The sequence below is a fragment of the Scatophagus argus genome, chromosome 24 (assembly GCF_020382885.2).
Source record: "Scatophagus argus isolate fScaArg1 chromosome 24, fScaArg1.pri, whole genome shotgun sequence".
Classification (NCBI taxonomy): Eukaryota; Metazoa; Chordata; class Actinopteri; family Scatophagidae; genus Scatophagus; species Scatophagus argus.
The window spans coordinates 228169-253307 of NC_058516.1; the positions used below are offsets into that span (position 1 = coordinate 228169).

Below are 25139 nucleotides of genomic sequence, written 5' to 3' on the forward strand. Positions count from 1 at the left end.
AACTTCTAAGTGCTTACAAAAAGTTTATACAACAGATGAAAACACGTGTCTGCCGTGAGAATATTATCACCAGTTTACAGGCTGACAGGAGGAGCTGACAGGAGGGAAATGTCCTGCAGCCAAACTGCAGCGAGCTGAGCCTGTTAAGGAGAAAACAACACTGATGTCGATTTAGTTTAGTGAATGAGTGACTTTAATCTCCGAGAATTTCTGTTCTCAGATTGTTACCAGCTCTCAGGACTTCAATCCTGTTGGAAGAAACTGGCTCAGTGAGCATCTCTGCAGCTTCATTTACTCCTGCTGCTCTCACCGACACATTTATGCGTTTGTATATGAAAAAACTGAGTGAATCTTTTATCACAAAACACCGCAACGAACTGCAACCATCTCAGAGCTGCACTGCCTCCAAATCCTTGACCACAAACCTAACAGCTGAATGGTTTCTCCTCAGTGTGAACCACCATGTGTTTGGACAAATTGCTTTTGAAACTGAAACTTGCTTTACAAACTGAGCAGGTGAAAAGTCGTTCTTCTGGGTGAAGTTTTGAGTGTGCAGTCAAAGCTGAGCGACGTTCACCTGTTCGATCACAGACAGAACTGACAGGCGTCTCGTCTCTGTGGGTTTTCATGTGTGTGGACAGATAGCTTTTGCGACTGAAAGTGGCATTACAAAGCGTGCAGGGAAAAGGTTTTTCTCCCGTATGACCTTTTAAGTGTGCGGTCAAAGATGAGTTTTGTGTGAATCTTTTCCCACAGACTGAACAGCTGAAGGGTTTCTCTCCTGTGTGGATTCTCATGTGCTGCACAAACTCTCCTCTCCATGGAAAAGTTTTCTTGCAAACTGAGCAGCTGAAACATTTTCCGTCAGCGTGAAGTCGCATATGAGCAGTTAATGACTTCTTCCAGTTGTATTTTTTACCACAAAGCGAACAGCTGAAGGGCTTCTCCCCACTATGTTTTCTCATGTGACTGAGCAAAGTGTCTCTGAAACGGAAACTCGCTTTACAAATTGAGCAGCTGAAAGGTTTTTCACCTGTATGAAGTCTTAAGTGTGAGGTCAAACCTGACTTTCGAGCAAATTGTTTCCCACAGACAGAACAACTGAAGGATTTCTCCTCTGAGTGGCTGATCATGTGCTCTTTGAGACCTTTCTTTTGTGCAAATGCTTTACCACAAACTGAACAGCTGAAGGGTTTCTCCCCTGAGTGGAGTCTTGTGTGCTTCACAACATTTCCTTTGCACTGAAAACTTTTTTTACAAACCGAGCAGCTGAAACGTTTTCTTTCTGAATGAAGTCCCATGTGATAAGTGAAGGATCTCTTACAGTGGTATCTTCTCCCACAAACTGAACAACTAAATGGTTTCTCTCCAGTATGCTTCCTCACATGTGTGGACAGATTGCCAGGGTCTTTGAAACTTGCTGGACAAACTGAGCAACTGAAAGGTTTTTCTCCTGTATGAACTCTTAAATGTGAGATCAAAATTGGCTTTTGTCCAAACCTTTTACCACAGACACAACAGCTGAAGGGTTTCTCTCCTGTGTGGGTAGTCGAGTGCTGTCTCAGAGCCTCCTTTCGTGCAAATCTTTTACCACAGACAGAGCAACCAAAAGGTTTCCCTCCTGTGTGGACTCTCATGTGCCTCATGAGATCTCCTCTCCATTTAAAGGTTTTTTGACAAACTGAGCAGCTGAAACGTTTTCCTTCTGAATGAAGCCTCATGTGAACTATTAACGATTTCTTCCTGTGGTATCTTTTACCACAAACTGAGCAGCTAAATGGTTTCTCTCCTGTTTGGAGTCCATTGTGTTTCTGCTGATGTCCTTCATTGTCCTGCAGAGGGTTTAAACCTGACCGAGGTTCTCTGCTGTCCTCCCAGTCACAGCTGTCATCAGTCTCACAGTCAGAGGAGGTTGAACTCTTGTGGTCAGTATCTGGTTGGGTATCTGGATCTGAGCTCCTGGCTGGTTCTGGTCCTCCACAGTCCTCTCCATCAGCTTCTGTTTTCATCTCTTCAGTCTGTCTTTGATGAAGCTGAGAGGACTGAGGTTTCTCTTCATCGTCTTCTTCACTCTTCACAGAGACAGGAGTGAACGTGGCCTCCATGACATCAGCCTCCTCCGGCCCTCGAAGCTGCTCTCCCTCCTGACCGGTCCACAGTTCCTCCTGTTCCTCTTTAATGTGTGGCAGCTCTGGTGGATCCTCCTGGACCAGACTGGGGCTCCAGTCCTGCCGCTCAGGGGGATCCTCTCCTTCACTCACCGACCGCAGCTCCACGTCTGTGGACAAAAATCAAACACAAACATAAAAACTGTCACTTCCTGTTCATATTCAACCTGCTGACGGCACTACTGTCTTAAATGTGCAGAGAAATGCTGCAGTTTGTCCAAACCAAAAGTATATTGTGAGATTTGCTTTCAGTCAGAGCAGAGATGCCATGAAAGGTGAAGCAGACTCTGACTCAATGTTCATGATACGTGCACATGTAAACCCACCAGGTCAGAGTTCAAATGGTTTCACTGAAGCAAAGGATGTGAATGTTGTCCCAGCCGTTCAAAGTGAGAGGAACAAGTGAAGTGTACACACCTGCTCTGTGTAAGCGGACTTCCGGATGGAAAACTGCGTCCAGTAGTTTGTGTGACATTTTCACAAAGTCACAGCAGCATCTTTTCCTCCACACACTCCGTTAAAACCAGTTTGGTCACTCCGACGTGCTGCCAAATCCCGTCCGCCTCCGTCTGTTTCCAGCTAGCAGGCTAAGTTAGCTTCATTAGCTTCGTAGGACACCAGGAGACTCAGATGTTTCGTTTCTGGATGTTTCATGTTAGCAAGCTACGCTAATTTCCGTGAGCAATGTCGGCTAACAAGAGATGAATCTGGGACGAAACATCCTGAAGGTTAACACAAAGTTCACTAAAACATGTTCATCCACACTTACAGACTCTACACTCCGACTGTACCTGATTGCAGCGTTGAAAATAGGCTAGAATGCTGCACACGGGAAGAGAAGTATATTTGCTTCCGGTACTGCTCCAATTTGGATTTTCAAAATAAAAGTAACCCTGCGTTTTACAAGAGGAATACTAACCATCGTTCAGGTTCATGTGGCCACCTGCTGCAGCGGAGTGTGTAACATCATGACTTTGAAATGAACTTCATGTATATTCTGGATATTAAACGTGTTTTGCTTCTGTTCTTCCAAACTAATTTCTAAAATCTCTTTATTGCACATGTGCATTAAATGTCATGTCAGTGAAACAGGAGGAACAAACTGAATTCAAACAGATCTGTTCTCTGATTGTGACTCCTGCATGAACATAACCGCAGGACTGGATTTGGGATTGTGGGAGGAAGCCTGGAGAAGTACCTGGAGAAAACCCATTCAAGCACAGGGAGAACATGCAAACTCCACACAGAAGGGCCCAGACTGGGATTCAAACTGCAGCCCTCTCGCTGTGAGGCCACAGCGCTAACCGTTGCGCCACCCCATAAACATGGTTACATAATTTAAATTCATACAGTTGATAAAGGAAATGCTTTCAATATACCAACTCTAATTCAGTGAAGGTCTTGTTCTCATGAGGTTTTCACTTCTTTAATTTGTTGTTAATTTGTTTGTCCCAGAAAACACCGCACAGCGTCAAACAAAACAGAACATGGAACTGAAGAGACAGCAGTATTTTGACTTTAAAGCAGTAGTAGTACAGTTTTATACAAGTACTGAACTGAAGTTTCTGCTATTGTGACACTGAACACTTGAGCTGTTGGAGCTTTCAGTTTGTCAAAGTCCACTGACCCTCACAACAAATGAAAGCATCAGCCATCTCACAGCTACAGATGATCAACAAGTGACTTATTGATCCAGAAGCACCAGCAGCTGAAGACACACAAATCAAGCGGGGATCTTCTGATCTTCTGTGTTCTTGCTGATCCAGGATGGAGGAATACGTCTTGGTGGTCACTTGGGAGGTTTGTGGCCACAACAAAACAACTGCAGTAAACAAACAGAAGTGCTTCTCTGCTGCGTGGAGTCTCGAGTGTTTTACAGCATCTCCTCTTCGTCTAAAGGTTTTTTGACAAACCGAGCAGCTGAAATGTTTTCCTTCTGCATGAAGCCTTGTGTGATACGTTAGAGAGTCCTTCCTCTGGAATCTTTTCCTGCAAATTGAGCAGCTGAAAGGTTTCTCCCCCGTGTGGATTCTCATGTGTTGTGTCAGTGAGTCAGTTTAGTGAAAATTCCTCCACGGACAGAGCTCTCTCATGCGTACCACAACATCTCTTTACTGCTGAAAAGTCTTCAAGAAAGTCAAGTCTCCAGTAAAATCGAGTCCGACCTGTGGGAGAATTTCGGAATTATCTCAGATAACGAAAACAACGTTGTTAAAGGCTTCACTGCATGTAAAACATGCCTGAAGGTTGTGTGTATGATAGCCGACCTGGTGCCAGATCTGTCAAACCATGTGCTTCCATTGAAAACTTCTTCCAGAAGAAAATAGAATTGAGGGTGCCTCGCGACGAGGACAAGGACACCATAACCAGACTGTGTGTGAATTTTGTATGCAACGATATTCGACCTTTTGAAGCAGTTCATGGTGAGGGATTTTTTGCATTAGCGCAGGGGCTGATAGATGTTGGTGCTCGGGCTGGCCGTATGGATGCTAAGCAACTGCTACCTGATCCTAAAAGTTTCTCGTGGAGTGACCAGTATAGTGGCCCTTTGTCACTATCCGCGCATGCTGGTGGTTTAAAAGGCTTGTACGTGTACCAGTGTAGGTGCATGCAGGTGTAAATGCATAACACAGCCAATGTCCAAACACTACTAATTCTGTTCCAGGTTTATTAGACTACATACAGCCGACTCAAAAGTACTCACTTTCACCATAACACGTAATTCTGACCTGTGAAGTTACACACCATGGCACGATCAAAGACCGTATGGATTCCCGCTGATTAACCCACCTCCCCACATAGACTCAATCCATGGCCTAAATAGATACTGCCATCTACTGGCAAAAATGCGTACAACACTTATGAACACAGAAAATGACCAATTTGGCTCCGACAACCAGATATGCGGAGGAGATTCGTCAACAGACAATCCCGCAACTCAAAAGACAGCTGACAGACAACAATGAGGCAGTTACCTTGGACATGTGGACGGATGACTACAGAAATATCGGCTATCACTGTGTCACTCTGCACTACATCGACAACAAGTGGGAGCTAATTGAACGAGTGCTCTGTACTTCAGAGTGGGACAGTTCACTGTGTAAAACGGCAGACAATATCCAACCAGCCATCATCAGTGCGTTAGCTACATCTGGCATCGACGAATTCTACTCCAAACTGATCTACGTGACAGACAGGGGCGCAAATATAGCTGCAGTTGCATGTTCCTTCACCCCAAACTGAAAAGCATGAAGTTCCTTCAGACAGCAGTGACCTGGAACGCGTGCACAGTGAGATGCGGCGCCTTGTGAAAGACATAAGAACACAACATAATTTCATTTTATTTTGCATTCATCATGGATCTCAAGGACAAGCATTGAAGTCCTGAGCAGTGCCGCCGCCCCCCACCTGAGAAGCGAGCTCGAGTGACAGCTGACACGTTGTCAGACGTGGAAGATTCCAGGTACAAGGCCGCGCAGGATCAGGGTGACTGATTACAAAACACCTAAAGGTTACTCCTTTGACGTCTTGTCTTGGTGGAGAGAGCATGGGCGTTCGTTTCCCAGTGTTGCTCATATATCTTGAATTTCCCTCGGGATCAATAAAGGATCTATTTATCTATTGCGAGATCTATTCTCGCTGTTCCGGGATCCAGCGCCGCAAGCGAGCGAGATTTCTCATGCGCTGTATGTCATCCAGGACTCAGCAGAGGTCATCAACTGTGGATAATATCCTCTTTTTACATAGTGATACAAAGCACCACACCAAACACTAGCCTGTGCTTTGCGCAGGAATTCCAGTCGGGTAACCAAACTGAAATGGACAGGTGGCATTGTCCTCTTGTAGTTTATAACCTAGTAACGTGTAGGGTACAATTTATATAATTTTAGTTTTATTAACACATTTGATTGCCAGTCGGTACGGCTATTTGTGCACATGGCAGTATCAAAGTTTTGCGTTCAGACGCAGTCTACTACAATTTGTTTGCTTATTATTAGGCTTAAGCAACGTTTGGCGATGCCTTTAACTGAAATTGCACGTCACTGGTCGTTTGTCGTGGCAATAAATTTTGTCTTTAATTTTGGCTGTCTGACTGATTTTCATTCGGGTGCGGGTCGGGTGTCGGTATTTATTTATAGTGGGTCAGATCGGGTGCGGAATTATATTTCATTTCTGTTGAAAGGCAAGTGATCTGCCGGCTCGGTTTCCTAGCTGATTGCTTTATATAATAATTCGTCCAACCTCTGTTTGTTTTGATTTAAGGATTTTGAATGGAATCTCTTTAGTTTGTGTTGATGCTCCAGGTTTTTAAAATTCTCTTCCAATTCAGACTGTATTCTCTCTTCTCTTTCAGCTCTGTGTTCTCCTTCCAGTTTAATCTCCACATCCGCCTGAAGCTCCACTGTCATCCTGAAGAACTCAGTTAAGAAGGGGACAGTTTCCTTTCCCTCTGCTTCTTCGAGGATGTTTTTGCGCCGTCGCCTGTTCTCCAAGTCCTTCTGTTTAGCCGTGAGCTTGGCCTCTCTTTTCAGCAGGGAGCCGAGAGCTCTCTCCTGGCGTATACCCCTGTCTTCTCTCCTGACGTATACCCCCGTCTTCTCTCCTGACGTATACTCCTGTCTTCTCTCCTGACGTATACCCCTGTCTTCTCTCCTGGCGTATACCCCCGTCTTCTCTCCTGGCGTATACCCGTCTTCTCTCCTGGCGTATACCCGTCTTCTCTCCTGACGTATACCCCTGTCTTCTCTCCTGGCGTATACCCCTGTCTTCGGCGGGGCGGGGTTCCACCGTGGTTAACCTTTCGTCTAATTTTTCCATTTGCTGTTTTATTTCGAGTCTGTTTATGGAGTGTTTGGTCTCTCGGAAGGCGTCGCCATTCTCTTGTCTAAGTTTCTTTAACTCTGCAAGCAGTTCCGATTCCCCGCTTTTTTCACCACTAGCCACGGTAGCTTCTAGCATTAGCTTCTGGTTAGACTTAGTTTCTTCATGTTTTCCGGTTCTATACTCCTGCTTGTTCTGTTTCTGGTTGGCGCCCATTTTGGTGCACTGTTCATCACTCGGTTGTGTGCTCTTCTGTCAAGTTTATTTTTGTTTAGGAGAATTTTATTCTTGGGTCAGAAAGCGTCTGCTTTGGGCATATCGGAAACCGCAAGTCCAGCAAAATGTATTATGTATTATTATTACACAAATTAATGTGTGATACATCAAGACAGACAACTCGAACTACACAATTATACTACATAGTATTCCTATATACACTGTTATACCTGGTAGGATCAGAGTACTCTTACACATGTGTGCACTGACTGCTTGACTTTCCACTGACAACTTCATGCCTTATGATTATTTACACTGGAGTCGTTTACAAAAGAGTCCAACTGCATCATTTCAGCAAAATATGTTTATTATTATAAATATGGACACTTAGTATAAAGGAACATTTGACTTCAGTTTAAGCAGCAGTTGTTTTCTGTGCTGTTGGATCGTTCAGTCGGTCAGCATAACTCAGGTACTGTGAACTTGTACGGAACATTTAAATGTGAAATAGTTTGCATGTTTATTCTTTTCTTTTTTAATATTCATAATGTTTTCCCTCTGTGATGAGCAGCTCACACATCGACCACAGAGTTCAGTTTAACCTTCCACCACCAGGTGGCACCAAACTGTTGCTGTGCTGCAGCTTGGCTGAGCTCATTTTGAACAATTTTGAAGCTAAAAATTATTTTCATTCTGAATTCATCTGCTGATTATTGACTGTTTGGATAAAACAGAAAAGATCAAAGAAAAACAAAATTAGATAAATCAGCTCCCCAAACTGTAAAAAACAAAAAATCAGCAGAGCAACTTGCCCTTTTCATTTACACCTCCAGGTGCAGGAAAAGGGCCTCCTGCATCATGAAGGACCCCACCCACCCCTCACACAAACTGTTTGCCCCTCTCCCCTCAGGCAGGAGGCTGCGGAGCATCAAGAGCAGGACCACCAGACTGAGGAACAGCTTCTTCCCAGAAGCTGTGAGACTGTTGAACTCTGGAGGTCCTCTGTAGCCCCTGCTGCCAAACTCACACTTCACACACCAACAAACACACAAACAACCACCCATGGAACATTGCACAATGCAGCCATTTGCACAGAACTCTCAAACTACTCATGTTCTCTCATTGCACTACTGTCTTTTGCACTACCCTGTCAGTCATTTGCACTACTGTTTATACTGTTTACACTGATGTTTACATCACTGTAATTACTGTATTTTATACATACATACTGTATTTTTTTATATTCTACTGTTTTTATATTACATAGCATTGTTTATATTTATTTGTTAGGCAATTGGGCTTATACTGGGACCGGGGAAACTAATTTCGTTCCACTCATGTTCTACGTGTGTGAAATGACAATAAAGCTCCTTGAATCCTTGAATCCTTGACATGACGGGCATGAGAGATCATCTCAGAGAGGTATAAAACACATAAACACACTGAAATAAACGCTGTGACAACAAAGAAGAGCATGTGGGACCCGTTAGAAGTCAAACTTGTTCAGTGTTTAATCACATCCTGCTGGAACAAAGTGGCTCGACGAGCAGCTCTGCAGCTTCATTTACTCCTGCTGCTCTCACCGACACACTTGTGTTGTTTCAAAGTATGACGCTGAGTGAATCTTTTATCACAGACGCTGCAACCAAAACGCTTCTCCCCTGTGTGGACTCTCATGTGGTCTCTCAAATATCCCTTTTCTGAAAATTTTCTTCCACAGACAGAACAGCTGAATGGTTTCTCTCCTGTGTGGATTCTCATGTGTTTTGTCAGAGTTTGCTTTTGTGCAAAACTTTTACCACAGACAGAGCAACTGAAAGGCCTTTCCCCAGTGTGAATTCTCATGTGGCCTCTCAAATGTCCTTTCTGTGAAAATTTTCTTCCACAGACGCTGCAACTGAAAGGCTTCTCTCCAGTGTGGATTCTCATGTGGTCTCTCAAATGTCCATTTTCTGAAAATTTTCTTCCACAGACAGAACAGCTGAAAGGTTTCTCTCCTGTGTGGATTCTCATGTGTATCCCAACTTGTCCTCTCCACTGAAAGGTTTTTTGACAAACTGAGCAGCTGAAACGTTTTTCTCCTGAATGAAGCCTCATGTGATCCGTTAACTTGTCCTTCCTGTGGAATCTTTTACTACAAACTGAACAGCTGAAAGGCGTCTCTCCAGTGTGGATCCTCATGTGTTGTGTCATATTTGCCTTTTGCGTGAAGCTTTTATCACAAACTGAGCAGCTGAAAGGTTTTTCCCCTGTGTGGACTCTCATGTGCCGCAGAAGATGTTTCCTCCACTGAAAAGTTTTTTGACAAACTGAGCAGCTGAAACGTTTTCCTTCTGAATGAAGCCTCATGTGAACCATTAACGAGTTCTTCCTGAGGTATCTTTTACCACAAACTGAGCAGCTAAATGGTTTCTCTCCTGTTTGGAGTCCATTGTGTTTCTGCTGATGTCCTTCATTGTCCTGCAGAGGGTTTAAACCTGACCGAGGTTCTCTGCTGTCCTCCCAGTCACAGATGTCATCAGTCTCACAGTCAGAGGAGGTTGAACTCTTGTGGTCAGTATCTGGTTGGGTATCTGGATCTGAGCTCCTGGCTGGTTCTGGTCCTCCACAGTCCTCTCCATCAGCTTCTGTTTTCATCTCTTCAGTCTGTCTTTGATGAAGCTGAGAGGACTGAGGTTTCTCTTCATCGTCTTCTTCACTCTTCACAGAGACAGGAGTGAACGTGGCCTCCATGACATCAGCCTCCTCCGGCCCTCGAAGCTGCTCTCCCTCCTGACCGGTCCACAGTTCCTCCTGTTCCTCTTTAATGTGTGGCAGCTCTGGTGGATCCTCCTGGACCAGACTGGGGCTCCAGTCCTGCCGCTCAGGGGGATCCTCTCCTTCACTCACCGACCGCAGCTCCACGTCTGTGGACAAAAATCAAACACATACGCGCGTCACTTTCCACCTACTTTGCAGTTTTACCTGTGTGTGTGTGTGTGTGTGTTTTATCTCTGGAGAATCTTGTGTGTGTGAATATTCGACCACCCCAGCAGTTTAAAGTGAGAGGAACAAGTGAAGTGGACAAACCGGCTCTGTGTAAGCGGACTTCAGGCTGGAGAACAGCGTCCAGTAGTTTGCGTTGTCGACAAACTTCCTCCTCGTAGTCTGCTATCGTTCTTTCAAACAGCTCAAAAATCTCTTCAGCGGCCAAAGTGAGTCGCTGGTTGACAAAAGCTCTCAGCGTTTGGACTTTAGACATTTTTACAAACTCACAGCACCAACTTTTCCTCCAGAGAAACAGATCCCGTTCACCTCCGTCTCTTTCCAGCTAGCAGGCTAACTTAGCGCCATTAGCTTCGTAGGACACCGCAGAAGAATTCAAATGTTTAATATTTTCAAATAAAGGAAACACCTCTGAGTCCATTCAGACAGTTCTGTCTGGGCACTTTGACTCCGTATAAAAGACAGTCTGGTCTCTATGGACGCGACTCAGACCAGCACTGAAACAATTTCATCTATACATACAGACTCCTCTGCTTCAAGAAGTAGCTTGTTAGCCACAGGAAGTACATTTGCATCCGGTGCCACTTCTTTTCAAAATAAAGGTCACCAAAGTTTTATTTACAGGCTCATAACACTTTAAGATTTAACGTTGTTGGAAATATGCAGATAGTTTACTCGTGAAAATATAGAAATGCTTCAAAGTAAAGTGAACAGGAGCAAAACATAATGTCAGCAGGGTGTACTTACTGTTTATGAATGCAACCCAAAGAATAATGACATAATTCTACAACGAGTTTAACTACAACACCGGTTGTGGCTACTGAATAAACTTTATTTGTGCAGCAATTTTCAAAAAAAGTGATAAAGCGCTTTGTTTGAACCAATTTTAAATGCTTGAAAGACCAAATAAAATCACCACCTTTCAGCAGACTTACACAGTGCTCTTGACTTCACGTATATAATTACCCAAAATTGATTACAAAACAGAATAGATGCCAAAGTTTTCCAATTGCAAACCAAAACAATAATTTTTGATAAACAATGACCTTATTAAATTGTTACTTGTTTCATTTCATATTCAACTACATCATGATATAGATGTATGTAAAATAAGCATTACAGAAAATTAAAAATCATTTCATGATTGCAGCCTTTCAGCCTGTCCTTCAGCAGCTTGTTGTGCCGTCTAGCACACTCAGTTGTGATGTGATGACAGTGAACACATCACAGCGTGTGACTGAAGACTGATATGGGCCATACCCATACATATTTCCTACCATTTTGGAATGTTGCCTCTCTTGGCCATTATTTCATTCTGTCTTCACTACATTTGGTACAAGCCATATTCATCCCGCTGGCTCGACGAGTAGCTCTACAGCCTGTAATTATAATTGCAATTTCTTTGTATTCACCTACTAGAGATGCCCCACATCCTGCTTTCTCACAAAGAATTTCCCTTCGGGGGTAAATAAAGAAATTCTGATTCTGAAAGAGACCACGTCCTTTTGTGTTTAAATTATCATGTCCAGACCTCTTCAACCTCCCACCTGTATGCAAACCCTGCAGGATACCCCGGGTGTAAGTCACACCCCAGGGAGTCAGTGCCGATACCGGCAGCAGACAGAAGGGTGTGAAACATACCTGAGGGGGCGTTCCTCAGGTATAAATGTTTAGGTCTCCCCATGTTTGGTGTCTTTCAATCATTCTGACCACTCGTGTTGATTGACCTTTTCTTTGCAAAGAAAACAAAAACCTTGTTGGCTGGCTCTATTCGTCCACCCAGTCTCTATTTCATAAAGTAACTTAAATTCTTCACCAGCAGCAGAGAATTTCCACAACAATGGTCATGTGTCGTCTCAGATGTGCCTTCTGTGAAAATCTTTTACCACAAACTGAACAGCTTCATGGTTTTTCCCCTGTATGCATTCTGATGTGTTCGGACAAAGTTTTTCTGAGGCCGAAACTTGTTTTACAAACTGAGCAAGTGAAAGGTTTTTCTGCTGTATGAACTCTTAAACGTGAGGTCAAATATGAAGTTTGCACAAATCTTTTACAACAGAAAGAGCAACTGAAGGGTTTCTCTCCTGTGTGGATCCTCATGTGCATCACACCATGAGGATCCAAACCGAGCAGCTGAAATGTTGTCCTCGAGAATAGCAGTGAGAACACTCCTAATAGTTCTGATTTCTTTCCCAGACGCCACCCGTGACTTGCCGCTGAGGGATTCATTAGAAATTCACATCTGAGAGCCTTGACTCTTTCTCTGCGCATTCCTTTCATGAGTTCTGCAAACTCTCTTCGTGGTCCAATGAAATTGGTTCCTTGATCACTTCTAAGTTGGCGAACACTATCTCTTATGGCAATGAACGTTCTCAGTGCTTTGATGAATGCATCAGTCGTCAAGCATTTCTATGTGTATGGCTCTCAAACATGGACAGGTAAGTAAAAGACCACATCTTTTAACTTCTTTCCTTCCTTCTTTTACATAGAAAAATCCAAAGCAATCTATGCTGGCGTAGGTGAATATCAGGAGCTGTTTCCATTCTATCTTCAGGTAAGTCACCCATTTTTTGTTCTTCAGTTTGTCTTCTATACTTTCGGCACTTGACACATTTATTGATATGTAATGATACTGCACTTTTGCGTCGCAGTCCATTAGCTCGCACTTCGTTTATTGTCATTCCACATCCCTGATGATGAACCTTTTGTGAAAGTGCAGGGCTGATATGTGACAGTTTCTTGGAAATATAACTGGATGCTTTATGTGTGGGTGCAACGTGGCTCGACTTAAAAGTCCTCCCACTCTTAAGACTCCAACTTGTTCAGCTTGCTGTATTTGGTCTTTGCAATAACCTACCTCACTTTCAAGTTCTTTGTCTCACCTGGGAACGCTTCCTCTTGAACTAGTTTGATGATAGCAATTTCTGCTTCTTTTCTTTCTTCTAGACTGGTACTCTCATTGGTTCTTTGTTTCACACCTCTGTGTTTTTTGACCTGTCGTTTCAATCTGGCAACTGCTCATACTACCCTCGACCAATCAGAAAACTTCTCAAGGCGGTTCAGTAATGACCTGTCTTCCGTTGCCTCCGTGTTAAACACTAAAGCTTTTCAAAGTTCAGGGTCATCTTTCTTAACTTCCCCCACCTTGCTTTCTCTGTTAGGTGAGAAGCAATTGGAGTTCTTAAGTTGCTCTGCAGTCAACCCTTGAGAGACATGGTCTGCTGGATTGTCCTCAGATGCAACGTAAGCCCATTGCTAGGGTTTGTGCTTGACTTAATTCTGTGTATTCGATTAGCTACTAACACTTGAAAGCTCATTTCAGAGCATGTCGCTGGTTCTACTACAGCAGCCGAGAGTTCCGATCTTGGTATCGTTGTAACTTTAGTTGGAGAGACTCTTGATTTTCCCATCACTAGACTACAATGGACTTCAATGGACTCGTTAACAGCTCACAGGTTTTTATTGTGAAACTGAACACTTGAGCTGTTGGAGCTTTTCAGTTTGTCAAAGTCCACTGACCCTCACAACAAATGAAAGCATCAGCCATCTCACAGCTACAGATGATCAACAAGTGACTTATTGATCCAGAAGCACCAGCAGCTGAAGACACACAAATCAAGCGGGGATCTTCTGATCTTCTGTGTTCTTGCTGATCCAGGATGGAGGAATACGTCTTGGTGGTCACTTGGGAGGTTTGTGGCCACAACAAAACAACTGCAGTAAACAAACAGAAGTGCAAGATGAAGACCGATTACAGCAAACAACAGGTACAACACAGCAGCCACATGGAAACGAGCTGCAGAACCCCGTGGCATAAAGCCAGCACCAGTCGTCTCCAGTGAGACCTTCTCTCAGATTGTGAAGTTCAGCTTCTCATCAGCTGCTGCTCCACATTTTGGAGACGTATTAGCACTGAGGGTTTTCTAGACAGCTGAATGGTTTCTCCTCAGTGTGAACCCTCATGTGTTTGGACAAATTGCTTCTGAAACTGAAACTTGCTTTACAAACTGAGCATGTGAAAAGTCGTTCTTCTGGATGAAGTTTTGAGTGTGCGGTCAAAGCTGAGTTCACACCACAGACAGAACTGACGGGCTTCTCTGCTGCGTGGAGTCTCGAGTGTTTTACAGCATCTCCTCTTCGTCTAAAGGTTTTCTGACAAACCGAGCAGCTGAAATGTTTTCCTTCTGCATGACGCCTCGTGTGATACGTTAGCGAGTCCTTCCTCTGGAATCTTTTGCTGCAAATTGAGCAGCTGAAAGGTTTCTCCGCCGTGTGGATTCTCATATGTTCTCTGAGAGTTTCCGGTTTTGCAAATCCTTTACCACAACCTGAACAGGTGAAGAGCTTCTCCTTTGTGTGGATTCTCATGTGCCTCACAACATCTCTGCTCCGCTGAAAAGTTTTCTGACAAACTGAGCAGCTTAATCGTTTTCCTTCCGAATGAAGCCTCATGTGAGCCATGAAGGCTTTCTTCCAGTGGTATCTTTTCCCACAAAACGAACAGATAAATGATTTCTCCTCAGTGTGAGTTCTCATGTGTTTGGACAAATTGTGCCTGAGTTTGAAACTTGCTTTACAAACTGAGCAGCTGAATGGTTTTTCTCCGGTGTGAACTCTGAGGTGTGCAGTCAGAACTGGTCTTTGTGAGAACCTTCTACCACAGACAGAACAGCTGAAGGGTTTCTCTCCTGTGTGGGTTCTTGTGTGTCGTCTCAAAGTGTCCTTCTGTGCAAATCTTTTTCCACAGACAGAGCAACCAAAAGGTTTCTCCCCCGTGTGGATCCTCATGTGCCTCACAACATCTCCTCTCCGCTGAAAAGACTTCTTACAAACTGAGCAGCTGAAATGTTTTCCTTCTGAATGAAGCCTCAAGTGAGTCATGAAGGATTTCTTCCTGTGGTATCTTTTACCACAAACTGAGCAGCTAAATGGTTTCTCTCCTGTTTGGAGTCCATTGTGTTTCTGCTGATGTCCTTCATTGTCCTGCAGAGGGTTTAAACCTGACCGAGGTTCTCTGCTGTCCTCCCAGTCACAGCTGTCATCAGTCTCACAGTCAGAGGAGGTTGAACTCTTGTGGTCAGTATCTGGTTGGGTATCTGGATCTGAGCTCCTGGCTGGTTCTGGTCCTCCACAGTCCTCTCCATCAGCTTCTGTTTTCATCTCTTCAGTCTGTCTTTGATGAAGCTGAGAGGACTGAGGTTTCTCTTCATCGTCTTCTTCACTCTTCACAGAGACAGGAGTGAACGTGGCCTCCATGACATCAGCCTCCTCCGGCCCTCGAAGCTGCTCTCCCTCCTGACCGGTCCACAGTTCCTCCTGTTCCTCTTTAATGTGTGGCAGCTCTGGTGGATCCTCCTGGACCAGACTGGGGCTCCAGTCCTGCCGCTCAGGGGGATCCTCTCCTTCACTCACCGACCGCAGCTGATGCACAGCTGCAGATGAAATCAGTCAACAGAACATCAAGCAGTTCAAATGAGCTTAAACATATGCAACAATAAAATGCTACAGACACGTGAACAAGTGAAGTGTACACACCTGCTCTGTGTAAGCGGACTTCCGGATGGAAAACTGCGTCCAGTAGTTTGTGTGACATTTTCACAAATTCACAGCAGCATCTTTTCCTCCACACACTCCGTTAAAACCAGTTTGTTTGCATTCCTCCCCGTTTCCGGTTAGCAGGCTAAGTTAGCTTCATAGGTCACCAAGAGAGAATTCAGATGTTAAACAAAAAAGACCACAGAGGCTGTTGAGACTGTGTGGACAAACAGACATCCTGCGTCCGTGAAAATTACAATTTGGTCTCCACCGAGACCGCGCTATGAGACCGACTTCCGCCTCCGGCTAACGCTAACTTTCTTCAGGATCGTCGGCTAACAGGAGATGAAACATCCCGAAACTTCACGCAAAGTCTGCTCAGATGACTTTATCCACACGTCCATCTCAGCTGTTTCACTTGGAGTATGTTAGCTATGCTAGCCACGGAAGGTACACTTGCTTCCGGTCCCACGACTGTCCGATCTTTCAAAATAAAGTTGATTACACACGCTCATTCCTTGAAGAATTTAAAGTGGGAGAAATACTCAGATACTTTACTGAGAAAATGAGACAAACTAAAGTGAGAAAGTAAGAATAAGCAAGATAAAAGCAACGAAAGCCAAACAAGAAACATAGGTATATTTATTATTTTACACATTAATGTATACATCTTAGGACACACAAGTCAAAGATAACTAAGACAAGATCTTTATTGATCCCCAAAGGAGAAATTACTGGGGAGTTCCAGATCGAAGCATGAAGTGAAGCCCTTTTTCTCAACAAAAACATCATAAAACTACATAACATTCTGATGTACACTGATTTAAAGCAGGAAATTCTTGCTGCTTCTGACCTGTTCTTTGAGGGTCACTCACTGTGTGAAGTTAAACAAAACAATTCCCACAACTTAATGATTACATCTTCACTTTGGACTTTAAACGAGTAACCTTTTCATCAATCAACTGGAATCATTTGGAACAAAGCTCATTTACTGCAAAGGTTTCTGTGACTGTGATCCTGTTCAGACTCAGCTGATGTGTTTCTCCAAGAGGAGGAGACTCTTCCTCCTACAGAGAACACAGAGACACTGAGGAACCAGAACTTAACCAGAACCCAAGGCCAGGATAAATAGGTTCAGTGAATGTGGTGGTGAAGGTGTGGAGGTGGATCAGACTGTCACAGGAGACTCTGTAGAAGGACAAAGTGCCAGCAGGACAGTCCACATACACTGCAACTCTGTAGGAGGAGGAGGAGGACGAGGAGGAGGAGAGGGATGTTGATGTGTTATTGTGGCAGACAGAGTAATGACCATCATCAGAGCACCACAGTCTCCATGACTGATCATTCAGTCCAAACCTGCGGCTTCCACTGTGTCCTTTCCTTCCAATTCCTCTGTAACTCACTGCTATAGAAACTCCTCCTGTACACTCGACCTCCCAGTAACAGCAGCCAGTCAGACCCTCTGAACACAGCAGCTGAGGCCACCAGTCAAACCTGTCTGGATGATCAGGATACGACTGATCCTCCTCCACAAACGTCGCCTTCCTGTTGCCATCAGACAGTTTGATCTTCCTGTTTACTGTGTTGGTGTCGACTGTGAGTTCACAGGAATCTGATGGAGAGAAGAAGACACAATACAGCTGCAGTTCTTCATCTATCATCTGTTCATTTACTGACAGCTGGATGATGACATCACAGATCTGAATGATGTCACACTTTGAAGAAAAACACACTTACACTTCCTCAGACCTGGTGTCAGCCATCGGACTCCAGCAGGCTCCACCCTGAAAGGAGGAGGAGAGTCAGAGCAGCACGTCCTCTTTCAGCATGCAAACATGGACGTTACATTACTGTCAGACACCTGGACACAATATGTGCATGGGGCCTGCTGAACCTCTTCACCTCCTCCTCACAGGACTCACTAAACCTCTTTCTGACACAAACAGCATCATTTTATGTGTCTGAGAAAATGTTTCCAGCTCTTCTCCTCCATCACACTGACTGACTGAGGCTGCAGCAGGCCTCTTCATACCTCACAGTGTCCAGTCTCCAGGCTGGATCCTCCAGTCCAGCAAACAGCAGCTCCACTCCTGAGTCTCCTGGATGATTGTAGCTCAGGTCCAGCTGTCTCAGATGGGAGGGTTTGGAGCTCAGAGCTGAGGCCAGAGAAGCACAGCCTTCCTCTGTGATCAGACAGCCTGACAGCCTGCAAACACACAAAACAACACATGTGGTGGATCATCTGAGGGTACTGCTGTATCAGTCGGGAAGAGACTGCCAACAGATACATCAACAATACAGTGACTGAATCACAGCTAACGGTACGTTAACAGTAACTAGCAGTAACTAATCCTGACCTGAGAGTCTCCAGTGTACAATGTGGACTCTTGAGTCCAGCAGACAGCAGCTTCACTCCTGAATCCTGCAGGCTGTTGTTACTCAGGTCCAGCTCTCTCAGACTAGAGGACTGGGAGCTGAGAACTGAGGACAGAGCTTCACAGCTTCTCTCTGAGAGGTTACAACCACTCAGTCTGGAGGGACAATAATGAGAAGAAAAAGAAAATTCTTACCATTTTAATCAATAACAGCACATGAAGTCTCTCTAAAATGAAGAAGATCTCTACACACTTACAGAGCTTTGTTGGAGGCTTCGACCACTGGCAGCAGCCTCAGAAGAGCCTCCTCTGAAGCAGAGTATTTCTTCAGGTCAAACACATCCAGATCTTTTCCTGATGACAGTAAGATGAAGACCAGAGCTGACCACTGAGCAGGAGACAGTTCATCTGTGGAGAGACTTCCTGACCTCAGGGACTGTTGGATCTCCTCCACCAGAGAACGATCATTCAGTTCATTCAGACAGTGGAACAGATTGATTCTTCTATCCACAGATGAACTCTCTTCAATCTTCGCCTTGATGTACTGGACTGTTTCCTGATTGGTCTTTGAGCCACTTCCTGTCTGTGTCATCAGACCTCGTAGGAGAGTCTGATTGGTCTGCAGTGAAAGTCCCAGGAGGAAGCGAAGGAACAAGTCCAGGTGTCCATTTGGACTCTGCAAGGCCTCGTCCACAGCACTCTGGTAGAACTGTGTCTCTGCAGATTCATCTGTTCTTGTTTCACACTTCTGGGATGTTGGTTGTTCTTCTGCCAGCAGGTTGACACCAGAGTTGATGAATGTCTGATGGACATGAAGAGCAGCCAGAAACTCCTGAACGCTCAGATGGATGAAGCAGAACACCTTGTCCTGGTACAGTCCTCTCTCCTCTTTAAAGATCTGGGTGAACACTCCTGAGTACACTGAGGCTGCTCTGATATCGATGCCACAGTCTGTCAGGTCTGATTCATAGAATATCAGGTTGCCTTTCTGCAGCTGCTCAAAAGCCAGTTTTCCCAGAGACTCAATCATCTTCCTGCTGTCTGGATTCCACTGTGGATCTGTCCCATCTCCTCCATCATACTTGATGTTCTTCACTTTGGACTGAACCACCAGGAAGTGGATGTACATCTCAGTCAGGGTCTTGGGCAGCTCTCCTCCCTCTCTGGACTTCAACACATCCTCCAGAACTGTAGCAGTGATCCAGCAGAAGACTGGGATGTGGCACATGATGTGGAGGCTTCGTGATGTCTTGATGTGGGAGATGATTCTGCTGGCCTGCTCCTCATCTCTGGATCTCTTCCTGAAGTACTCTTCCTTCTGTGGGTCAGTGAACCCTCTGACCTCTGTCACCAGGTCAACACACTCAGGAGGGATCTGATTGGCTGCTGCAGGTCGTGTGGTTATCCAGAGGCGAGCAGAGGGAAGCAGATTCCCCCTGATGAGGTTTGTCAGCAGCACATCCACTGAGGTGGACTCTGTGACATCAGTCAGGATCTCATTGTTGTGGAAGTCCAGAGGAAGTCGACACTCATCCAGACCGTCAAAGATGAACACAACCTGGAACTCTTCAAACCTGCAGATTCCTGCTTCTTTGGTTTCAGTGAAGAAGTCATGAACAAGTTCCACCAAGCTGAACTTTTTCTCTCTCAGCACATTCAGCTCTCTGAAAGTGAATGGAAATGTGAAGTGGACGTCCTGGTTGGCTTTGTCTTCAGCCCAGTCCAGAGTGAACTTCTGTGTTAAGACTGTTTTCCCAATGCCAGCCACTCCCTTTGTCATCACTGTTCTGATTGGTCCATCTCTTCCAGGTGAGGCTTTAAAGATGTCTTCATGTCTGATTGTTGTCTCTGGTCTTCTGGTGTTCCTGGATGTTGTTTCAATCTGTCTGACCTCATGTTCATCATTGACCCCTCCAGTCTCTCCCTCTGTGATGTAGAGCTCTGTGTAGACCTGATTCAGGAGGGTCGGGTTTCCTGCTTTAGCAATCCCCTCAAACACACACTGGAACTTCTTCTTCAGGTTAGATTTGAGGTTATGGTGGCACAAGGCAGGAGATCCTGAAAGTACAAGTATCATCACTGAGTGGCAGCTTTCCAACAACAGTAATTTATGAAAGCAAAGCAAAGCAAAGACAGACGTCAACGTTCAACATCAAAGTTCTTGAAAATGTTCACAGCAGAAACATATAGCTGCTGAAACACACAGCAAGTTAGCTATACGCTAGTTAGCTCCAAACACAACTCTGCACCAAAGATGTCTTTGTGATTTGGTATCTGTGGTGGATGTAGTGGTGAAAAGTCTCATGATCTCCTGACGATTCTTTGGGAATGTAAAGCAAACTGAATGCACCAGTCAGGACTGAGACTTGGACCTGAATTTACAACAGCGAGCAAAGGTTTGGAGACACAGCAGGAAACACAACAAATAAAAAACATGCAGAAGGTCAACAGGAGTTTCTAAATGTGACAGACTCCCATTTGTCCAGAGAGTTAAATGTTTAGAGAAACCCTCTTACTCCTCTGCAGACAGTCAGCCAGCTCCTCCTGCTTCATTCTCCTCAGGAAGTGCTGTGTGATCTTCAGAAATGCCTTTCTGCTGCTCCTCCTCTGCTCTTCATCCTCACCGTCCAACACCTCCTCATCCTCCCTCTGACTCTCTTCTGGGTAATCTGAACTCAGAACCTTCTGGAACCTCTTCAGTTCCTTCTTCACAAACCTGACAATGTCCTCCTCCAGCAGCTGGAACACAATATGATATGACTGACACAATCAGACTAAAATCATGGAGCCAAACATCACATCCATGTTGGCCAGACTGACAGTCTGCTGGTCTACAAAGTGCAGCATGGAGATTATTGTGAACAGAGCAGATGTGAAAGTACTTGTTGTACATGTACACACCATAAATATGGAGTCCAGGTGTGTTTGATGCTGCTGACCACTGGGAACCTCTGAGCTCTCCTGCTCGACTCTGTGGAGGAATCATGAAGAATTAGCTCACGTGATGTCTGTCCACACAGAGACAAACACAAGCTAAAGGTGAGTTAAAGTGTTAACTTCAACTTGTTGGAGGTGAAGTGAGTCAAACATCAGGAAAAAATGAACTCAGTGGAATCAGGGTTAGCCTGTGTTAGCAGCTAGCATCTGTTAGCCTCAATGAAATCTGTTTGATCCTCATCAGACAGTCAGAACGTGTGTGAGGACAAAATGTTAAACTGAAGAGTTGAAGACTGGTTCTACTGGGCAGCTTTCAGATGTGAGAACAGAAATGTGTGTGAAGAAGAACGAAGCTGAAAATAAACATTCAGACTGAAAAAACTTCTCAGGATAAACAGTTAAAACATGAATCAGTTCTGCTTTAATGAGACTAACAGCTCACCTCTTTGCAGCAGGTGGTTGGTGTCCTTTGAAATTTATGAGTCGATCAACTGACCGGTCACTCTTGAAGGACACACAGCTGGGTCCAGATACAGTCCCATATCCCAGTCCAGATCCAGATCGCAGTCCAGATCCAGTTCCAGGTCCAGCAGAGTCTGGTCTGTGCTGCAGCTCTGGCCTTCAACACAACACACACACAGAGCTTTGAGTGTGAATAATGATGGTGGAGTGATGTGAGTGCTGAGCTGTGACATGGAGAAGAGTCCTGGACAGTCAGAGATCCTCATCTCACCTCTGAGCTCTGGTCTGGCTGCCAGGTTCCCCACACAGAGTGGTTTTAGAGGGAGGGACTCCCTCCTCTCTGTCCTCACACTGATCCATGCTGCTCAGCTCACACACACTTTGATCTGCACAGGAAACACAAATCATTCATGTGCACATCCACTGAAATCATCTTTACGTCCTTTCTCCTGTCCACACATCAGCTGCTCCTCCTCTGATTGGCTGTCGTTTCCTGTTTCCTGTCAGCGTCTGTTCAATGCAGTCACACAGCAGTGTGAGGCAGAGGAAGCTGCCATCAGCTGCTGTACTTCTACCATCAGTCCACTAGATGGAGTCAGAGAGCTGCAGCCCAGCACACGGTGCATTCACTGACACACAGAAGGACTGAGATGGACTGATGTGATCTGACAGAATCTCATCTGCAGTGTAGAAAAGGACTCGATGCAGCAGCTGATCACTTCACAGGATGAAGACTGCGGCATAATAACATTCAATCACTTCCCCGTCAATAAAAGCATCATTTATAAAAACACAACATATGGACTTTTTATGGCAGTGAAAACTCCTCACAATCACCAACAAACTTTCCTGTAAAGGACTCAAATTATCTGCATTGATTATCGGTTCAAACAGAGACAGAGTTCAGCTGGTTCTTCTAATGAAGGAATTCAGATGAAGACATGAGAGGAAGAAACCAACAGTCTTTGAGAAGAACATGCAAAAATGTAACTTTAAAACTCAGGCACCGCGACGTGCTGGGAAAGTCCGACACTCAGCAGCGCCCCTTAGCGGCCCCACAGCGCGTTACAGACTTTTCCCTGTGGGACCGTCAGCCCGTCAGTGAGGCCAACAGGCTCCAGAGACTGACTCGCCAAGGCACAGGGCATATTCAGAGAGTTTATCCCGTCCAGCTCGGCCCCACACTGTCTCCACATCAGTCCTGTAGTGGACACAAACCGCTGCTGTCCGGCGGCTGTCCGGACACCGTGTGAGCTCCCAAACATCCACACAACATGGCGGATGTCTTCAATGGCGGCTGCTTCGAGTTTACTGTTTAACTCAGAGTTTGATGAGTCTGAAGCGGCAGATTTCTGCTGCAACTAAACTACCGACAGCTAAAGTACCGACAGCTAAAGTACCGACAGCTTGTGTTAACGACTAAAACATGTCAGAGCTGTTACGTTACCTTCAGCTGGAGCTTCACAGGAGGAAAACAAACTGCGCCATCACTGCAGTCCAAAGTGAAACTAAACTCTGAACAGGAAGCCACGCCCACAGAGAAGACAGCCAATCAGCTTTAGTACATTTACGAAATCAAACATAATAAAATGTCGTGCTGTCAAACTTTCAGCATTCAGGCTTCATTACAAACAGAAGCTGCAGTGTGAACGTGTTTATTGTTTCTGCTCTGAGCCTTGATGGTGAAAAGTATTTTATAAGCATCTTTATCACAAAGCACTGAATTACTGAGTGTTTAATGAGACAGGAAGACGAGACGGACCTCCTGCAGCCTGTCAGGCAGAACGCAGGGCAAACTGTCAGGTTTTATATTTTACGTGTTTCCTGTTACAAAGACGTGAGGGAAACGAGGCTGCAGCTGAAGGGAAGTGAGATGAAGCCCTGGATCCTCCTGAGTGTCACGTCCTGTTGTAGTGACTCCGTGTGGCCACTGGAGGGCAGCAAACACCCTGACTTTGGTTTTTATTTCCATTTCTGTTTCACCTGCTTTGTGAAGATGAAATGTGTTTGTTGGGAACTAAATGGAAAAGCCTAAAATGTAACTTAAAGTAGTTGCACTCAAGTAAAAGTTTAAAGGATTTTGTCTCTGTGAAACTAAACTGTCACTTGTCAAAGACGAAATCATCCTTTATTGATCTGGAACACATGTTGGAACAGATTGATTCTTCTATCCACAGATGAACTCTCTTCGATCTTCATCTTGATGTACTGGACTGTCTCCTGATTGGTCTTTGAGCCACTTCCTGTCTGTGTCATCAGACCTCGTAGGAGAGTCTGATTGGTCTGCAGTGAAAGTCCCAGGAGGAAGCGAAGGAACAAGTCCAGGTGTCCATTTGGACTCTGCAAGGCCTCGTCCACAGCACTCTGGTAGAACTGTGTCTCTGCAGATTCATCTGTTCTTGTTTCACACTTCTGGGATGTTGGTTGTTCTTCTGCCAGCAGGTTGACACCAGAGTTGATGAATGTCTGATGGACATGAAGAGCAGCCAGAAACTCCTGAACGCTCAGATGGATGAAGCAGAACACCTTGTCCTGGTACAGTCCTCTCTCCTCTCTAAAGATCTGGGTGAACACTCCTGAGTACACTGAGGCTGCTCTGATATCGATGCCACAGTCTGTCAGGTCTGATTCATAGAAGATCAGGTTGCCTTTCTGCAGCTGCTCAAAAGCCAGTTTTCCCAGAGACTCGATCATCTTCCTGCTGTCTGGATTCCACTGTGGATCTGTCCCATCTCCTCCATCATACTTGATGTTCTTCACTTTGGACTGAACCACCAGGAAGTGGATGTACATCTCAGTCAGGGTCCTGGGCAGCTCTCCTCCCTCTCTGGTCTTCAACACATCCTCCAGAACTGTAGCAGTGATCCAGCAGAAGACTGGGATGTGGCACATGATGTGGAGGCTTTGTGATGTCTTGATGTGGGAGATGATTCTGCTGGCCCGCTGCTGATCATCTCTGGATCTCTTCCTGAAGTACTCCTCCTTCTGTGGGTCAGTGGAATGAGCATTTTGTCACCTCTGCATCTTATTTTTCTGTCCTTCTTTCTGTAGGTCTGTGACCCACCAGGAACACCTTCACTGACCAGTTAGTGCTGATCTTAATGCGACCACCTCAGTGTAATTCAAAACATGCCAAATCTGCTTCATTATTATCATTGTTGCCGTTAAACTTTATTTTTTATTTTGTGTTAAGTGTCTGGTTTTATTTGTGTCAGTCCCAAAAGGTTTTAAGTTTGTTATCATTAGTATATGTACAACTGCTGTTGTGCTTAAGCTAATGTATCAATACCAGCTCAAAGAAAAGGACACAGTCACGAGTCGTGAAGTAAATAAAATATACTACATAAATATAGTATGCAGTCCATAGGGGTAATATGATACTGTTGGACATAACAGCGTATCATGCTATTACATAGCAATTATACTTAAATTGTCTGAAAATGTATGCCAACATTAACATGATTAATCATTTTACTGACATTTTGAATTGTTTCCATTTACTTTGTGGATTCCTTATATTTTCTTCAGGCTCTGTGTGTTTTTTAATGTTAATTCGTAACAGCGATATGAGCCTGTAAAGAAAAGCTTTAAGATTACTTCGATTGATTTTATTTTGACAACGAAGCGATACCGGAAAGAA

At 44.8% G+C, this 25139-nt stretch overlaps 1 protein-coding gene and 3 pseudogenes across 2 annotated transcripts; all 4 read right to left on the reverse strand.

Moving 5' to 3' along the window:
• Window positions 1-40: 40 nt before the first annotated feature.
• Window positions 41-2991, reverse strand: LOC124055216 (gastrula zinc finger protein XlCGF57.1-like). 2 transcript variants are annotated; one of them, XM_046381827.1, is made up of 3 exons: window positions 2960-2977; window positions 2586-2875; window positions 41-2278 (listed from the first exon to the last, which is right to left on the reverse strand). In XM_046381827.1, exons 2-3 carry the CDS (start codon window positions 2641-2643, stop codon window positions 426-428), a joined length of 1911 nt encoding a protein of 636 aa, XP_046237783.1. In that variant the 5' UTR covers window positions 2644-2875; window positions 2960-2977; the 3' UTR covers window positions 41-425. The 2 variants fall into 2 exon arrangements, with proteins under 2 accessions (XP_046237783.1, XP_046237782.1); XM_046381826.1 differs by having other exon boundaries at window positions 2586-2991.
• Window positions 2992-9073: 6082 nt separating this feature from the next.
• On the reverse strand, window positions 9074-10763 carry LOC124055244 (annotated as a pseudogene).
• Window positions 10764-14621: 3858 nt separating this feature from the next.
• Window positions 14622-16300, reverse strand: LOC124055249 (annotated as a pseudogene).
• Window positions 16301-16553: 253 nt separating this feature from the next.
• Window positions 16554-23605, reverse strand: LOC124055206 (annotated as a pseudogene).
• Between the last annotated feature and the right edge of the window lie 1534 nt (window positions 23606-25139).